The sequence below is a fragment of the Tachyglossus aculeatus genome, chromosome 4, assembly GCF_015852505.1.
Source record: "Tachyglossus aculeatus isolate mTacAcu1 chromosome 4, mTacAcu1.pri, whole genome shotgun sequence".
Classification (NCBI taxonomy): domain Eukaryota; kingdom Metazoa; phylum Chordata; class Mammalia; order Monotremata; family Tachyglossidae; genus Tachyglossus; species Tachyglossus aculeatus.
In genome coordinates, this window is record NC_052069.1 from 105,747,697 (window position 1) to 105,766,224 (window position 18,528).

Below are 18,528 nucleotides of genomic sequence, written 5' to 3' on the forward strand. Positions count from 1 at the left end.
GAGTCGGGATTAGAACCCATAACCTCTGACTCCCAAGCCCGTGCCCTTTCCACTATGCCACGCTTCTTCTCTTGCTGAGTGCTTACTGTGTGCATAGCCTTGTACTAAGCGCTTGGGAGAGTACAATACGAGAGTTGGTAGACACATTTCCTGTCCAAAATGAACATACAGGCTAGAGGGGGAGACAAATCTTGTTGCTGTCAACTTTACAGGTACATTGAGCTTATATTTATTCAGTAAATCCTCATGTGGTATCTTTCAAAATACAAAGAAAAAGCATCTCTGGAGTGAAGAGTGTTTAGGGGTTATGAAACCTGCCAGAATCCATCCCTGATAAAAGCCGCTTGAGAAGAATCTGTCTCTTCAAAAGGAAAGCTCATTTGGAATGCCCCTGGTATAAGACCTGCAGTTTGCAAGTTTTTAACACCCAGATGGGCCAACAGGCCTGAAGGCAGCTGGTATTATTCTGTCTAACCAGCTCAAGGTCTGGAAAGTGGCATCTTCCCCATATCAGTCAATCAGTCAATCATTCATATTTATTATTATAATAATTATTATTACTATAACAATAATAATAAGATGTGGTATTTGTTAAGTGCTTACTCTGGGCCAAGCACTGTTCTAAGCACTAGGGTAGATACAAGCTAATCAGGTTGGACACAGTCCCTGTCCCACATGAGGCTCATAGTCTCAATCCTCATTTTACAGATGATGATGTTGGCATTTGTTAAGCACTTACTATGTGCAAAGCACTGTTCTAAGCGCTGGGGAGGATACAAGGTGATCAGATTGTCCCACGTAGGGCTCACAGCCTTCATCCCCATTTTACAGATGAGGTAGCTGAGGCACAGAGAACTTAAGTGACTTGCCCAAAGTCACACAGCTGACAATTGGCAGAGCAGGAATTTGAACTCATGACCTCTGACTCTCAAGCCCATGCTCTTTCCATTGAGCCATGCTGCTTGGGTAACTGAGACATAGAGAACTGAAGTGACTTGCCCAAGATTACACAGCAGTCATGTGGCAGAGCTGGGATTAGAACCCATGACCCTCTGACTCCCAGTTCCATATTCTATCTGCTATGCCATTGTTCTTACTGTGTGCAGAGCACTGTACTAAGTGATTGGGAGAGTACAATATAAAATAGGAGCTTACGGTTTAGATGGGGAGACAGCTATTAATATAAATAAATAAACTATGGGTAGGTACATAAGTACTGTGGGGCTAAGGGAGGGGTGAATAAAGGGTGGAAATCCAAGAGCAAGGATGAATCCAATACAAGCGTATTTGGGAGCAGAGAATGGGAGAAGAGGAAGTGAATTTGCCAGCCACCTGGGACTACTAAGCCTCTCCCCAAGACTGGCCCTGGATTTCAGAAAGTTTCGATTCTTCATACTCTGAGAGCCAACATGCCGTATCTTGTTGGTTGAGAAGAACAAAAGATTTTTATTCTCCCACACACCAGTGAAACATTTGGGCTCAGGTCCAAAGCAGAGCTCAATTAACATCTGTAATGGTTGTGATTAGTGATGTCCTAGGCTGGGAGGGTTTTGGGCCCAGCTATCAGCGTGTAAAACAGATTTAGCCTGTTGGGAAAAATGCCCAATGTGCTCAACAGACACCAAGGGCCCCCTGCACCACCCCTGGCAAGGAATGGCTTGTTGGGATAATCAATTAATAGCATTTATTGAGTGCCTAACGTATGCAGAGTGCTAAACTCCTGGGACAGTACAATAGTGTTGCTCTCAAGGAATTGACAATCTAGTGGTGGGGGGGACGGTAGCACTTATAAAAATGACAGACAATGGGAAGCATCAGAGTTTTAAGGTATATACACAGAGAAGCAGCTTGGACTGCTGGATAGACCATGGGCCTGGGATTCAGAAGGACCTAAATTTTAATCCCATCTCCACCACTTGTCTGCTGTGTGACATTGGGCAAATTAATTCACTACTTTTTGCCTCAGTTACCTCAACTATAGAATAGGGATTAAGATTGTGAGCCCCATGTGGGACATGGACTGGGTCCAACCTCATTAACTTGTATCTATCCCAGTGTTTAGTACTTGGCCCAGAGTAAGCCTTTAACAAATACCATTTTAAAAAAAGTGCTTCAGGTGCAGTGTAATAATAATAATTATGGAATTTGTTAAGTGCTTGCTATGTGCCAGGCACTATTCTAAGTGCTGGGATGGATCAAATTGGGTAGGACACAGTCCCTGCCCCACATGAGGCTCACAGTGTCAATCCCCATTTTACAGATGAGGTAACTAAGGCACAGAGAAGTGAAGTGACTGCCCCAAGATCACACAGCAGAAAAGTGGCATAGCCGGGATTGGAACCCAGTGAAGTTTTGACTCCAAAGCCCATTCTCCATCCACTACCCCACATGCTACCCCTCAGAGGGGCTGCCCTGGAGGGAGAACGAATTCCCCAGCAGGTCCTGGGAGTGCCTTCCTTGGGATCTACTAATGGAACAGTGTCAGAACTCTGTTGTGAGGTTTCCCCAGCAGAGAGATGGGGAGAGTCTGCTGCCGGGGGAACGGGGAGAAAAACAGGTGCTACTGTCTCTGCTCCTTCCAAATGCAGGAACAGGCAGTTCCCCAAAGAGGAAGTCAGAAGGTTGCAGGCCGAGTGTGTGTGTGTGCATTCATTTGCCAAATGTAGTACCTTTGCCAAGGAAATGACAGTCAAGCACAACTGCATTACTTCACCTAGGGTTTTCACTCTTTCAGAAATACATTAGATCCTGAGTGCTTATTGTGCAGAGAGAAAATCATCACCAATGAGGCAATCTTTAACTGTGGCTCTGTGAGTAAACACTTCTTTGCATCCTCTGGGATCCATCATTAGATAGTCACCAGATCTACAGCAAGCAAGAAAACCAATGCTTTGGGCCCACTGACCGTAATCTGTCTTACTCTTTTGTAAACATCAAGGGTCTTTCCAGTTTCCTTTCTCAATTTCACCTGGATCTGCTACGTGGCCTGGATTGGTGACTTTGACCACACATTGATCTCACATTATGATTCTGATTCGATTTTAGTGCTGGTGGTGTATGTAGCTCATACATCAGTCATTGTACTTATTGAGTGCTTACTAGGTGTAGAACACTGTACTAAGCTCTTGGGAGATGACAGTACAATAAGAATAAGTTGTTAGACATGATCCCTGCCCTCAAGGGTCTCACAATCTAGTTGGGGAGACAGAAATTAAAATAAATCACAGATCGGAGAAGCAGTAGAGTATAAGGATATGTACATAATTGCTGTGAGGCTGGGGGTGGGTGGCATGAGTGTCAGTGTTTAAGGGATACAGACCCAAATTTATAAGTGATGCAGGGGGAGAGAAAGAAGGGTGAGGAATGAGAAGTAAGTCAGGGAATGCTTCATGGAGGAGATAAGGTTTTATTAGGGCTCTGAAGATGTGGAAAATCGTGGTCTGTTGGAAAATAAAGGTGGAAGAAGTTCCAGGAAGAAGGATGGGTAAGCAAGAAGTAGATGGTGAGAGAGATAGGATCAATGCACAGTAAGTGGGTTGGTGGTAGAGGATCAAAATATGTGGGCTGGGTTAGGGTGAGAGAGGAGCAAGGTTAGGCAGGAGGGATGGAGCTGATTGACTGGCTTAAAGTCACTGGTGAGGTGTTTCTGTTTGATGCAGAAGTGGATGGGCAACCAACGAAAGTTTTTGAGGAGAGAGGAGGTATGTACTGAACTTTTTTAGAAAAATCATCCAGGCAGTAGAATGATATGTGGACTGGAAAGGGGAAGAGGCTGGAGGCAGGGAGGTCAGCAAGGAGGCTGGTATAGTGGGTGAGGCGGGATATGACAAGTGCAAACCCCAGCATGGTGGACGTTTGGATGGAGAGGAAGGAGCAGATCCTGGAGATGTTGTGAAGGTAGAACCACCAGCATTTGGCAATAGAATGAATATACAAGTTGAATGAGAGAGACGACTTGAAATTAATGAAAGCTTTCCTTTCAGATAGTTGAAGGTTAAGGGGTCTTCTGAGGTGGCATCTGCCTCAGCAGCCTAGTGGCAGGGTTGACTCTAAAGGCCAGGAATAAGTGAAAACTATCCAGAGCCCCATCTAGGCCACAATACTCAAGACACCAGCCCCGAAAGGCAGTCCTTGCCCACTTATTACCATGGGGTTAGTTTCAGCTCCATCCCAAACAGGGAGGTGGCACATTACTCGGGCTCAATCAATCAATCAATCGTATTTATTAAGTGCTTACTATTCATTCATTCAATCATATTTATTGAGCGCTTACTGTGTGCAGAGCACTGTACTAAGCTCTTGGGAAGTACAAATCGGCAACATGTAGAGACAGTCCCTACCCAACAACCGGGGGTAGTAAGCACTTGGGAGAGTATGATACACCAGAATTAGCTGACACGTTCCCTGCCCACACTGGTTCCTGGCTTTACCCCACATTCAAACCCTCACTGCTCTTTCAGATAAGACCTGATGACACTAAGAGAAAAGAGATTGAACAGCTGGAGATAAGTTGTCTCTATGGAAGTCTTCCTCCACCTGGAGCTCCGACTCAGTATGCGGTAAGTGATAATTCAGACACAGCCCTGCAGCTCCATAACCAACAGCCTCTAATGGTGGTGGTAGGAACTGGATGCACAAACACAGCCAAGCTTCCCAGACCAGAGAAGCAGTGTTCCCTGGTGGATCGAGATGGGCCTAGGAGCCAGAATAACCGGTGTTTTAATCCTGGCTCCAACACTTGTCTGCTGTGTGCCTTTGGACAAGTCATTTCATATTTCTGGGCAAGTCATTTAACTTCTCTGGGGCTCAGTTACCTCATCTGTAAAATGGGGATGAAGACTGTGAGCCCTGTGTGGAACAGGGCTCTGTTTCATCTGTAAAATGGGGATTAAGACTGTGTGCCCCCTGTGGGACAACCTGATCACCTTGTAACCCCCCAGCACTTAGAACAGTGCTTTGCACACAGTAAGCACTTAATAAATACCATTATTATTATTATTATTATTATTATTAACAGGGACTGTATCCCACCCAATTTTCTTGTATGCACCACAGTGCTTAGTAAAGTGTCTGGCACATAGTAAGCACTTAAATACCATCATCATCACCAGGAAGACCTTGCCAGGAACACCAGTGTTTATGTTTTCTGTTCAGTTCATCCCTGCCCTTCTACAATCTGCATGAAATCTCAAAGAACAGCACACCAGGCCTGGAAACATCAGAAGCCTTTTTTATCCACTCAAAAAATGATCCCTGTGGCCCTTTCCACACTTACAGAGCCTGAGGTGGATTAAGTGTAAACCTAAATGACCCCTTGGAGGGAGTCTTTTGGTTTTTCTCAGAAATGTAGTGGGAAAGAAAAACAAATTCATAGATCACAGATGAGGGCTGAGGAGATTCTCATCTTGGACATTGAGATGTTGGGGGGGGGGGGAACTTTGAGACTTAGGGGGCAGCAAAATAGTCAAAATATTTAGAACAGTCAGTCATATGGTAGGATTCATGTATGGAGTCTCTGAAGAGATAAAAGCATAGAGGCCAAGAGCACCTAGAAAAACAACCCCTCAGTAAAATGCAGCCCTGTGTGAGGCTCTGGTCATTAGGACATGGAAATTGTTTTTAAAAACATCTCCCCATGAATTTACATTGACTGCAGTTTTCTGGCACCAGAAGGTTCCATCCTTATGCCAGGTTACAAAAAGTATTTTTCTCTTCCTGACTGGTTTAGACATGGAGGTTTTCAAATCATCAAATATTCCAGACTCCACCCCTGAGTAAAAAAGCCCTGAAGGTTGCAGAAACAGCCTTTTGAAAGGTGGCATTTTTTTTAACTTCCACCCCCTCCCTCCTTCCCTATGATTTCCTGTTCCTGCCCATGATGTGGGCCTCTGGTACTGAAGGACCCGTTTCACTGCTCTAGACTGTAAATGGGCCAATTCCACCTCACTCGGCATCTATCCTGGGGGAGCTACTGGAGAAGAAGGGCTTGAATGAGTTCTTTTTCCCTCTTCCATTAGGCAGATCAACACCCACGTTGCTACAGTAGAGAAAAGTGCTAATGGATCCACTTTCTCTCTGTGAAAATGACATGAGACCAAGATTTGCCCTAGGCTCTTCAGGGTCAATCTCCCAGTCATCAGCCCAGCCTGCAAAGTGAAGCTGTGACTTCTGGAGATTGACTTTGGAGAGCCTTGGAGTGCCCAATAGAAATGCAAGTCAGCCGTCACTTCGGGTTTTTTTCCCCCAAATCAGCTTCTTCTACAAAACCAAATCAATTAATCAGTCAATCAATGGTATTTATTGAGTGCTTACTATATGCAGAGCACTGTACTAAGCGCTTGGGAGAGTACAATGTAACAGAATTACAACAAACACATTTCCAGTCCATGGAGCTAACAGTAGCCAAAGAAAACTAGATTGCTTTAGCCAGTGATCTAGTTGAGTTTGGACTCCAACAATCGTTTCTCAAAGTTGAACCAGCCCTACCTAGCTTCACACAGGCAGTTAGGGGAGGGAAAAGGAGTTGAAGACTTTCTTTGCATTTGAAAGCTTGAACATAGAGAGAATAACATGCATGCTCTTTTTAAAATAATTTGTTGCTTCTGTCAACCACTCGGTTCAGCATTCCCAGCTTAATTGTTGTATTAGTTTCTGTTTCTACTCTTGAGTTGCCCTTTCTTCCTTCCCAGAGTGAAGAACTACATGGCTTTATTTCAAGCAAGAAACAGGGTTGCCTATTTGAAGCTGTGGGCTGCAAATTCCAGGTGATTTTTTTTCCTGTGTGAGTAACTAAAAATGATTCACTCTCCTTTCCAGAATGAATTTCTTTCCCAGTCTTGCCTGTCTGCACCTCCAATCTCTTTGGAATTCAGCCCTTACTGGTCAGGGCTGTAGCCTCTGGCCTCTGTTTTTTTTTTCTGAAATTTGCTAATTACAGAGCTTCTATAATTCAGGTGTCTATTCTAGGGGCTAAAATTGGAAATTCAGGGTCATCAGTCAATCTCTACTCTCCAACATATGGACCTTTTATTGGAAAAAATAATCCCAAGTAAGGAGGTGTCACCACTAAGATCCTGCTACGCCAGAAACCTTGTCTCCAGGGAAAAAGGCAAGTTTGAGAACCAACTACCTAGATCTCTTTCACATTTGGGAAAAATGGGAAGGACCATTCATCTACCAGAAGAACACTGCAAAGCCATGGAGGCCCTTGAATCTAAGATTTCTAAGGTGGAAGTGAAAGTAGCAGATGTTGAGGAGAAGATGGCACAGGTCTGTGAAAAAGTGGAGGATTGCTCAGTTAAGATGAAAGCCTTTGTCCAGGACTCTGAGCCACAAAACCACAGGAGCTGCAACCTGGTAGACAGCAAGGTCAGTTCTTTGAATCTTTGACTCTTGGCCACTTCCATGAGTGAGCGCTTCCTGAAGAGAACACTCAGTGTCATTTTTAGAAGGGAGCTGCTGTTACATACTCCTATTCTAAAAGTAGGGTTTTCAGAGAAATGTCCGGATCCTCAGTGTGACCCAATCCTTCTTCCAACCCCACCCATCTCTAGAAGTCTTTAGGGGGCAAACAAGACCCTGCCCTCTCTCCCATCCCCCATTGCTGTTAATAAAGGGTGAAATTCCACATTTCTGTTTTTAGCTCTCAAGATCTTTAAGACCATCACCCAAATTTTCCTAGAAGTGAAACATTAAAAGCAAACACACACACAAAAAAAAACTAATAATAAAAAAAGAAATATGGGTTTTGGCTTTTTGCCCTCTTTTGCTATTTCTATTTTGTATTATTTATGTCATTTATGCTGTTTGCACAGGGCACTGGACTAAACAGTGGGGAAAGGTGCAAAACTACTGATTTAGATACAATTACTGCACTCAGGGGGCTCAATCTAAAAGGAGGGGAGAGGACACAGATGCTGGGAGAAAAATGATGGGAGTAAATTCGTCATCAACAATAACAATTCTTTCTTTGCTTCTGGTCTTCCAGGTAAGAGCATGTCCCAGGTTTTGTTCGGGGGCATACCCAGATTTCTCAGGGCCAGTGGAAATTGCTCACAATGGAATATATATTTGGAAAATCCCAAATTTCAGCATCCGAAAACAGGAAGCTTTAAATGGAACAAGGGAATGCCTAGAGTCCAATGGTATGGAAGAGAAATGCTTGTTTTAAATTTTGGGTAATTGCTAAATGGCAACATTGCAATCATAGTAGTTGTAGTAGTAGTAGTAGTAATAGTAATAGTAGTAGTAGTGGTGATGGTGGTGGTAGCAGTAATAGTAGCTTGCTTTGGGCAGGGAATGTGTCTGCTAATTCTGTTGTACTGTCGCAAGTGCTTAGTACAGTGCTCTGCACGTAAGTGCTCAATAAGCACCATAGATTGATAGTAGTAATAGTAGCATTGTACTGTACTAAGGGCTTGAGAAGTACAGAATAACAAGGAGTTTACACTTTCACTGGAAGGAAAACAGTGATAGAGGCTACTCAGTCAAGCTCTAAATGAGAGAACTAATCTAGAAAAAAAAATTAAATAAAAATCCTGGGATCTAGATCCAAGTCCCAGCTCTGCTCCAGATTGTCTCAGACCAAGCGTCATACAGCACATCAGCTTTTCCTTCTCTAAATTGGGAATAAAGCATTTGCCATTTGATATTATCAAAGCACTTAAAGACCATGATTGAAGATACAGAAATGACTGTTCTTCAGGGGTTCTGAGTTTTGAAAATGAAGTAGCTCACTATAATTGGGTTTAAAAAATCAGCTTATCCTGAGCTCGAAAACAAATGTGAAAATACAATTCCCCTAGCTGTCCTTGCCCACATCAGCCTAATTTATCTAGCAGAGGATTTTCAGAGGAGCTAGCTACAGATTTTGTGAAGCAATGCAGTGTTCATGTGCCAGAATCACACAATCCCATTTACTGGCATCCTGTTTTCTAACTCTACATAAGAGTATTGGCTTTATGTGTTTCCACACGAATTTCAGTTTGAAAAATGGAATGAGGAGTGACAATTGTATGAGTCAATAGGGTATCAGGTTGCATCACTTAGCTTTTTCCTCTTCGTTCCCTCCCACAGCTTTCTACACCAGTCAGTATGGCTATAAGATGGTCATCCAGCTTTACCTCAATGGAGATCAGCTGGTGAGGGGCAACTACATCTCCATGCACATCCGGCTGTTAAAGGGGGACTTTGACGCTCTGGTCCAGTGGCCTCTCAAAGCCAAAGTAAGCAACCTATTTTCTGAAGGGAGTCCGAGTTTCAAAACAAAGCAGTAATTGTGCAAATGCTTTGGTTTCAAGATAGAATGGGGATGATGAGTACTGTATCTCACTGGAGAATAAATGACTGAATTCTCTCAGAAACCATCATTTCTCCCCTAGGGGCAATTTCATTAACGTTAGGATACATTCACAAAGTTTTTTTTCCATTTTATTTTCCAAGCTCCAAAAAAATTTTCCCAACCTTCTTTTCCTTCTTAAGATGAGCATTGCCATTTAGTTTAGGCCAGGAAGTAAGATGAAGCCATCTTGGTTTTTATCTTCCCTGCCATGTGAGCCTTTGCCCTAATAAGAATGTTGTCTGACATAATAAATCAGGGAAGGGTAGGAGAATATGGGCAGAACTGATTTGGGGCCTGAGGCATGAATAGGGCAATTGCAGGGGAGGATTTAAATCAGTTGGCAAAAATGAATAGGAAAACAGTGAGTTTTCGGTTTCTGAATAGCCAGATTCTGGTGCAGTGGAATGACTTCAGTTTCACAAACTAGTAGACATGTACTAATCCAAAAGATCATTCCTCTCTCCCAAATGACAGAAACCAAATGAGGAAAACAGAATTATCAGAGCAAAAGACATAAGGGAGATCTGAAACTGATGCACTTATGAGGATGTGAAGGCAGCTTTCATTTAAAAAGAAAATGGAACACAGTTTCCAGGAAATAAATATAGAGTAAGATGTTTTTTCTAGATGCTCCATCTTGGCTCCAAGGTTGAAATCTATCTAATTGCCTTCCCTCCATCTGATCTCTTTGGGCAGTAAAAGTGTCCAGTTAATTTGAAACGGGAAGAAGGGTGACAGAACACTCGGTCACAAGCAGGAAAGCATCAGGTTTGGAGATAATAGAAACTAGGTGGGGACTCTTCATAGCCTAAGACCTGTAAAACCCTCTTTCAGATAACAGAATCGCAGAAGGGGAAAGAACTGTCCAGTGACTAATAGATTCAGCACTTACTTTTTCTCCCTATAACCATTATTTTTTAAAGATAAAGAAACAGGAGGAATAAGGGGATAGGGAAAATCAGTAGGATTTATTGAGAGCTTGTTGTGGATAGATCACTCTACTACTTGCTTGAAAGTGTACAGTAGATATAAAAGACACAGCATTGAGGTGGACTCCCGAGAAGACTCTGGAAAATGGATGCTTCAACTTCAGGAAGCTCCTATCCCCTGCCCCACACTACTTTAAATGCAAGGGTTCGTGCTTCTCTGCCCAAATTTCCTTTAGATGGACAATAGCCAAATAAGCTTTTCTGGACAGTTGAGAGCACTGCTTGACTGGCAAGTGAAGGAGAGGGGCAGGAGGGTGGCCAACCATATTATTATTTTACTGCGATTCCCAGATCTGTAGTCTACACCCAAATCGGTGACCCGAGTCTCTGACTCAAACCCAGGCCAGCTTTGAAAATCAGTCTCCATGGGTAGAGGAGTTCTCCTCCAGAGTGGAAGTTCAGTTAAAAAAAAGCAGAATAGAGTGCCAAGCTGAGATCCCTTTTCAAAAGGGACCAAGGGGAGACCCTTCACCTTAAACAGAGGCTTCGAGGTAAAATGCAAAAGTGGTAGAGAAGAAGTAGGGAGCAATGGAGATCTTGGCACCCCAGATGAAGCCCATGCAGTGCAGTTGCTTCAGTCTCCAGCCCTGGGCTCAACTCCAATCAGTCATATTCATTGAGCACTTATTGGGTGCAGAGCATTGTGCTAAGTGTTTGGGAGAATACATTATAACAGACTTTGTAAACACGTTCCCAGGCCATAATGAGTTTACAGTCAGGATGCCAGGGGGACTTAAGCCAGTTGAGAAGAAAGAATTCTTATCCGTTATTCTGGAAAGTCCTCTTTGTGCTTCACTTTCCTGGAGAATCATGGGTCTCTTTCAATCATGGATTTTAGTGCTCCAGAAAGAAAGATTTGCTTGGGAAGTATCCAGAGTGAATGGAGTTAAGGATGTTAGTTTTGCTGTTGATGAGGTTTGGGGGGAAGAAAGGTATATATAGCCTCCGCAAACACCAAAGAACAAGAGGGGTTTTCTCAAAAGACTGAAATTGAATTTTCTTGAATAAGCTGGGAAAACATCTTCTTTCCTTAATGTAGGAGAATTCTTCAGATTCAGATCTTTTGTACTTTATTTACATAATGCACCAAGAACCAGTGATGATAATCTTTCATTTTCGTGTTCTTAAAGAGTCATACAGCTCCACAATCTGCTTTCCAGCCCTCAATTTTAAATCAAACAAAACCGCAGTGTGGACTTTCCCATTTGTCATCTTTTGGAAAGACTGGGGAAGAAGGGAGTTGGGGAATTTTACTGTTTTTTCACCAGCGACTTAACCTAAAAGTTTCATTTAGTTCTGAATCCACTGGCTGAGCATGTGCAGTGGATGCTTATTGGTGCAATGTGGTCTTAATCTCCTCTTTGAATCATACACGAGAGTTCCCTGAAATCTGGCAAGACCCAAGTTATTTTCCAGTTAAAAACCCCACCTTTTGGAGTTCCATGTGCTTTCAGTTTTCAAAGAAATTTAATAATGTTTTCACCTCTAATTAAAAGAAATATCTGGTTTGGAGCCCTGTCCCTTGGGATTGGAGTGTTTGGTTTTGCCCACTGCCAGTGCAATTCCAGCATCCAGTTCCCAGAACTACATAATAATAATAATAATAATGATGGCATTTGTTAAGCACTTACTATGTGCCAAGCACTGTTCTAAGCACTGGGGGTGGGTACAAGGTGATCAGGTTGTCCCACGGGGGGCTCACAGTCTTAATCCCCATTTTACAGATGAGGTAACTGAGGTCCAGAGAAGTTAAGTGACTTGCCCAAAGTCACACAGCTGACAATTGGTGGAGCCGGGATTTGAACCCCTGACCTCTGACTCCAGAGCCCATGCTCTTTCCACTGAGCCATGCTGCTTCTCATGAAAAGGTTTCAAGTTCTGAATTAATATAAATTAATAATTTATGAATGAATTAATGAATTCATAATATAGAAGTAGTAACCAGCACCATTTCCCTGGAATATACTGACATGAATGAATTCTCAGATTTGGGTTAGGAGAGCATCAGAAAATTGACGCAATAAAGGAAAGATATTTCGACTGCCCCTTCAAAGCCACTTATCCTAGCCCAAAGATAAATGCTTTCAGCTCAGCATTACCTCCTCCTGACAAAGTGGCATATATCTTCTTTTCTATCAATATTGACCTTACAACGGAGAACTCACACTTTACTCATAGAGATGAACAAATCTGTTCCATAATTCACCTCTTACAAGCCAGTCACCCAGGAAAGCACAAGACCATGACGATACATTTCAATCAGGGACCCTTTTTCTTTTCAACAACCAAAAAGCAAAGCTAGTTTTGGAAAACCTTCACACCCGCAGATTACCCAAGGTCTTTCAAGATGGGGCTCTTAGAATCCACTGATAAATTAAGTCACAGAGATTTCACCTCCGGAGACATATATCTTTACTTTGCACATTATAATGGGCATCAGGGTAAGTCAGTGAACACAGAAGGAGCGAAGTTAGGAATTGGTAAAGAGAAGTCTCTCTGTTGTGTTGCATTATCTTGACCAGTTTCCGGTAATAACAATAATAATAATGATGGTATTTGTTAATAATAATGATGGCATTTACTAAGCACTTACTATGTGCGAAGCTCTGTTCTAAGCACTGGGGAGGTTACAAGGTGATCAGGTTGTCCCATGGGTGGCTCACAGTCTTCATCCCCATTTTACAGATGAGGTAACTGAGACACAGAGAAGTGAAGTGAGTTGCCCAAAGTCACACAGCTGACAATTGGTGGAGCCGGGATTTGAACCCATGACCCCTGAGTCCAAAGCCCGGGCTCTTTCCACTGAGCCATGCTGTACTTACTATGTGCCAAGCACAGGCACAGCCCAGATAGTTATAGCCCTTGACAAAGGATAGGCTGTAGAGTCCTATCCTAATTCAGAGTTAACAAGATTTAGAAAAGCAGAGCTTTGAGAAAGGAAAAACTTCTGCTTTCATATTTATTTTTGCTATGTTCACCCTTGGTCACAGATGTGCCCTATTTGCCAATAATTGAGAGGTGAGAGAGGTTAAAACAGGACCTACTTAATGCAAACATTTGTTAAGCATTTGTTAATACATTCAGCACTTAGAACAGTGTTTGGCACATAGTAAGCGCTTAACTACCATCATTATTATTTATTAATACAGAGATTCAGCAAAGAAAATGCACAACTCTAGTTGCAAGCAACTTCCATTCTAAGGTGGATGCCATCCCCCTCCCAAAATAACTCAGCCACAGGGAGGGAATAATGGAAAAGACCCATGTAACCGTGCAGCGTTTTTGGTCACGTGGTGAAGTCAAACCACATTTACAAATCATGAAAAGAGTAGTACCTGCCCCCATGTGACAGAAATAAATGAGATTCTGCCAGCTCCCAGGCTATCCTACAACTAATGTGAGGCCTGTGGCTGTTCCCACAGAGAAAGCTTACAACTGGACTTGGTTCATCCTCCATGGTTACACATATCCTGGGGCCCAAAACCCAAACCAAAAAGCCAACCTAAGTGATTGTCTCACGTTCTGTTTGCTTTGGGCTAGTTTAGTCTATCCAGGTCCTTTTGGGCAGGGAATGTGTCTGTTTATTGTCACACTGTACTCCCCCAAGTGCTTGGGAGTAACAGTGTGGCTCAGTGGAAAGAGCATGGGCTTGGGCGTCAGAGTTCACGGGTTCTAATCCCGGCTCTGCCCCATGTCTGCTGTGTGACCTTGGGCGAGTCACTTAACTTCTCTGAGCCTCACTTACCTCATCTGTAAAATGGGGATTAAGACTGCGAGCCCCACGTGGGACAACCTGATCACCTTGTATCCCCCCCCCCCCATGCTTAAAGCAGTACTGTGCACATAGTAAGCGCTTAAAATTCTATTATCATTATTATTAATACAGTGTTTTTGCACACAGTGGGCACTCGATAAGTAAGGAGACTTCAGGCTCACGTTTTGGGCTCTGATCTTTCCTGAAAGGATGTTCTTGGCCATCCGCGCTCCTTCAAGTGCATCAGCTGCAGCTGCAGGAGAAGGGACACCTTCGTCTCCCTGGACTTTTCTACTCCCATTCCCATTAGTAGCCGTGACCCATGCAAATTGGGAGTAGAAAAGTCCAGGGAGACTGTGAGCCCACTGTTGGGTAGGGACTGCCTCTATATGTTGCCAATTTGTACTTCCCAAGCGCTCAGTACAGTGCTCTGCACATATTAAGCGCTCAATAAATACGATTGATGATGAGGGTGTCCCTCATCTCTTTGCCTCGACGGGCCTTAAATCCTGAACATCACAACTGATTCACGGGATTGCCCAGTAGAGGGCGCTCCTATGGTAACCGTCGTGGTAACGTCGTACTTGAGTTTAGGAAGCAAAAGATAATTGTAGTGGAAAATATTATGTCGAGATTCAGTTTTATGATTACCAGACTTTGAAATGTAAAAGTGCTGAGTTGTCTTCCTGAGCACAATAAAAAAAGGGAAAAAAAAAGGCAGCCACCCAATGATTTCCAGGAAAAAGCCTACTAAGTGTCAGTAAATGGTCAAGGAAAAGGAGTGAGAGAGAAGTCAGCTGGAACTCTGACTGGTGGGTCTGTGTTTGTGTGTTTTTTTGTGTGTGTGTGTGTTGTGTTTCTCATCCCCATAGGTGGATTTGCTCATCCTTAACCAGAAGCAGCAGGAGCATTCCATCCTCAGACGCTTTGTGCCGGACCTCACCGCGCCTTGGGGCCGGCGGCCCATGGGGAATGCCAACGTGCCTGCAGGCATTTCCAGGTTTGTCTCCCTGGAGGAGTTCCAGGGTCGCTGCCAGGAATTTGTGTGCGATGACGTGCTCTTTGTGAAAGTGGAAGCTGAGCTGGACCAAATGTGACACGGCCTGATCCTTCTGCCCTCATCAAATGAGTCCGGTTTCTAGTCCGGAACTGGAAAGGGGAGACGTTTCACTCATAACAGCAAAGCCCACGTATCTTTACTATTTGCCACTAGTTGAAGGAGATACTGTTATTCCTCATATAAAGAGGGATGCATCTGGATAAATGGTAGCCTTTTGGTCTAGATCAATAAATGTGTTCTCTTTTCCATGTGTGGTTTAGAGACGATCAGATCTTCTTCAGGGGAAACACTGTTGGTGCTTGAAATACAGTGATCAGATCATCAAGAAAAGATTGGTCAAACAGGATTCTTATAACCTGATCTCCATGGATCTTGCCATCAGTGATCTTTTTTTTTTTTTTTTTTTTGCTTTTTTTGCAAGTACTCTGCAAGGAAACTGGAGAAAGAGAAGACAGAGGCTATTCTCAATTTCTGTTTTCCATTCACTAATCACTGAACTGTAAGCTCCTTATATGCAGGGAACATGTCTACCAACTCTGTAATATTGTACTCTCTCAAGCACTCTGCACACAGTGACACTCATTCATTCATTCATATTTATTGAGTGCTTACTGTGTGCAGAGCACTGTACTAAGTGCTTCGGAAGTACAAGTCGGCAATATACAGAGACGGTCCCTACCCATCAACGGGCTCACAGTCAAGAAGGGGGAGACAGAAAACAAAACAAATCAGGTAGACAAGTGTCAAAACCATCAGAATAAATAGAATTATAGCTACATACACATCATTAATAAAATAAAATAGTAAATATGTACAAGTAAAATAAATAGAGTAATACATATGTACAAATATATACAAGTGCTGTAGGGTAGGGAGTGGTGATGGAGAGGGGAGGAGGAGAGGAAAAAGGAGGCTCAGTCTGGGAAGGTCTTCTGGAGCAGGTGAGCTCTCAGTAGGGCTTTGGAAGGAGGAAGAGAGCTAGTTTGGTGGATAATTATACAATAATATAATAATAAATATCACTATATATTTATTGAGTATATATAATAATAAATATCATATTTATTATATATATACATTGAGTGTATATATGTGTATATATACATTGAGTGTATATATGTGTATATATACATACATATATGTGTATATATACATATATACGTATATATGCATATGTATACATATACACTCAATAAATATGTTCAATTGATTGATTGAACTGGAGTACAGAACATCTGGGTATCTACCCACACTGGTGGTTCTCTCTAGTCCCAGACTTTCTGATATACTTTTTCTCATGGACACTGACTTGTAGCACAGAGAGAGGCACACCCCAAGCCTGCAAAAACACTACATTGACCTCCAAAGCCCAAACCTGTTTTCAGAAGGGACCACCTCAAAATGATAACCAGGAACCAATAAAGATTTCCAATGGGCAGCAGAGTGGTCTAGTCGATAGTGTACAGGCCTGTGAGTCAAAAAGACCTGGGATCTAATCCCAGTTCCTCCACTTATCTGCTGTGTGGCTTTGGGCACATCACCTCATCTTTAAAATGAGGATTAGGACTGTGAGCCCCATGTGGGACATGGGCCGTGTCCAACCTGATTATCTTGTATCTACCCAAGTGCTTAGTACAGTGCCTGGCATATAGTAAGTGCTTAACAAATACCATTGGTGTTGTCCTTTCATGGCTGTAAGCCTGTCCAGAGTTGTGGGGCCTGTGGCGGTATGTGTAGCCTCAGTGCCTGTGTGTGTTGGCAGAGCAGTGGACACATCTGTGTGGTTCACTTTCCACTTTGATTAAGGAAAGCCTTCCCCTGGGTTCCATCCTTATTAATACCTTTTACTTAGAACCTCAGTGTCTGTTCTCTCAGTATCTGTTTGACAGTTTGAACCCACAGCTTTCTTTCGAAAGGAACAACCGTAACCAGTCTCACAGTGGTTAATAGACTGCATATCAGTTGCTATAGTATTTGGGAGATGGAGGTTGAAATGGTCAGCACCATCTGGACAAACAAATCACTGAGTTTCAAAACAGAGGCAGGTGGCAGATGGGCCGCTTTTTTTTCCCCTTTAATTAGATTACCTTGTTTGGGAGTAGAGTTTTGCCCAGAATTTATCAGGGAGGGTAAAGATACACATAAAATGAAATCTATTAGTTCATAAGGATACTAAGCGCTTATGAAACTCAAGCCACTTAGAACAGGAAGGATAGGATTACTGGCAGATAGTGAGCAAAGAAGAAAACATCAGCCTAGGGGAAATTTGTCCTTTGAATTCTCCACTGTAGAATTTGTAGTAGTGTGACGATCTGATTAGGCACCTCCAGGGTGTTGTGCATCCCTATGGTTGAGTGCGGGGAGGGACCACTTTTCTCAAGAGGGTGCGCACTCTCCAGGTCCCCATGCCCATGGCCCCAACCCCCACTAGCATTTCACCAGCCCTGGGCAAATTGAAGTTTTGCAACCACAGTGGGTTAAAAGAGTGGAACGACCTGCCACTCCAGTTGTTCTGCTCTTTGATCTTTCCCTGCCCTGGATCCGGCCTGGGAGGCATTGGTTCTGGACTCCCATGCCGCCTCTTTGATCAATCAATCAATCGTGTTTATTGAGCGCTTACTATGTGCAGAGCACTGTACTAACTAAGCGCTTGGGAAGTACAAATTGGCATCACATAGAGACAGTCCCTACCCAACAGTGGGCTCACAGTCTAAAAGATGAGCAGGGGCAACTGCCCCTTCAAATTTAGAGCTCCAGGTGTATGCCTGCTTGGCTAAACTCTAAAACCTGCTCTACTTGGGCTTCATAGCTCCTAAAGTGGTGTGGGTTGGGCCAAAGCAGAACTCGACCAATCCATGTTCCAGGAGAGCAATCTTTCTGCATGGCCCACTAGCTCCCACTCCACTTTGCCCCTCTGTCCTTGGAGTGTACATAGAGGTACTCTTCTGCCATGGGGGGAAATAGAGAAGAGCTGGGAAGGGTCTTCTCCTGCTCCAACATCACTGGGGTGCCTGATTAGTACGTTTTCTGGGTCAAGATCACAATAATTATGGTATTCATTAAGTGCCTGTCATATGCACGACTCTAAGATACAAAATAATACAAAATCAGGCAGTCTCTATCCCTCCCGGGATTTGCAATCTCTAGGTAGACATAGCAGCTTACCCCCATTTTACAGGTGAAAAACCTGAGGCATCAAAAACTTAAGTGACCTGCCCAAGGACCCCCAGCAAGCCAATGGCAGAACTAGAATCCTGGGTCTCTTGGCTCCCAGATTACTCTTTCCCACCAGGCTGATCTTCCTTTCTAATGTGCTTCTGAGACTTAGAGGGCAGAATCTGCTTCCTGAAACTGACTCTATTTGGGGTAATGGAAGAGAGAGAGC

The 18,528-nt window shown here is 43.3% G+C and overlaps 1 protein-coding gene across 1 annotated transcript; it reads left to right on the top strand.

The window, feature by feature from the left end:
• Positions 1–1,409: 1,409 nt before the first annotated feature.
• LOC119927118 (TNF receptor-associated factor 1-like) lies at positions 1,410–15,389 on the top strand. Its single transcript, XM_038745663.1, has 8 exons — positions 1,410–1,414; positions 2,735–2,810; positions 4,461–4,559; positions 6,690–6,764; positions 6,967–7,368; positions 7,988–8,144; positions 9,076–9,224; positions 14,956–15,389. The coding sequence occupies exons 1-8, from the start codon at positions 1,410–1,412 to the stop codon at positions 15,178–15,180; spliced, it is 1,188 nt and encodes a 395-aa protein (XP_038601591.1). The 3' UTR covers positions 15,181–15,389.
• The last annotated feature ends 3,139 nt before the right edge of the window (positions 15,390–18,528 follow it).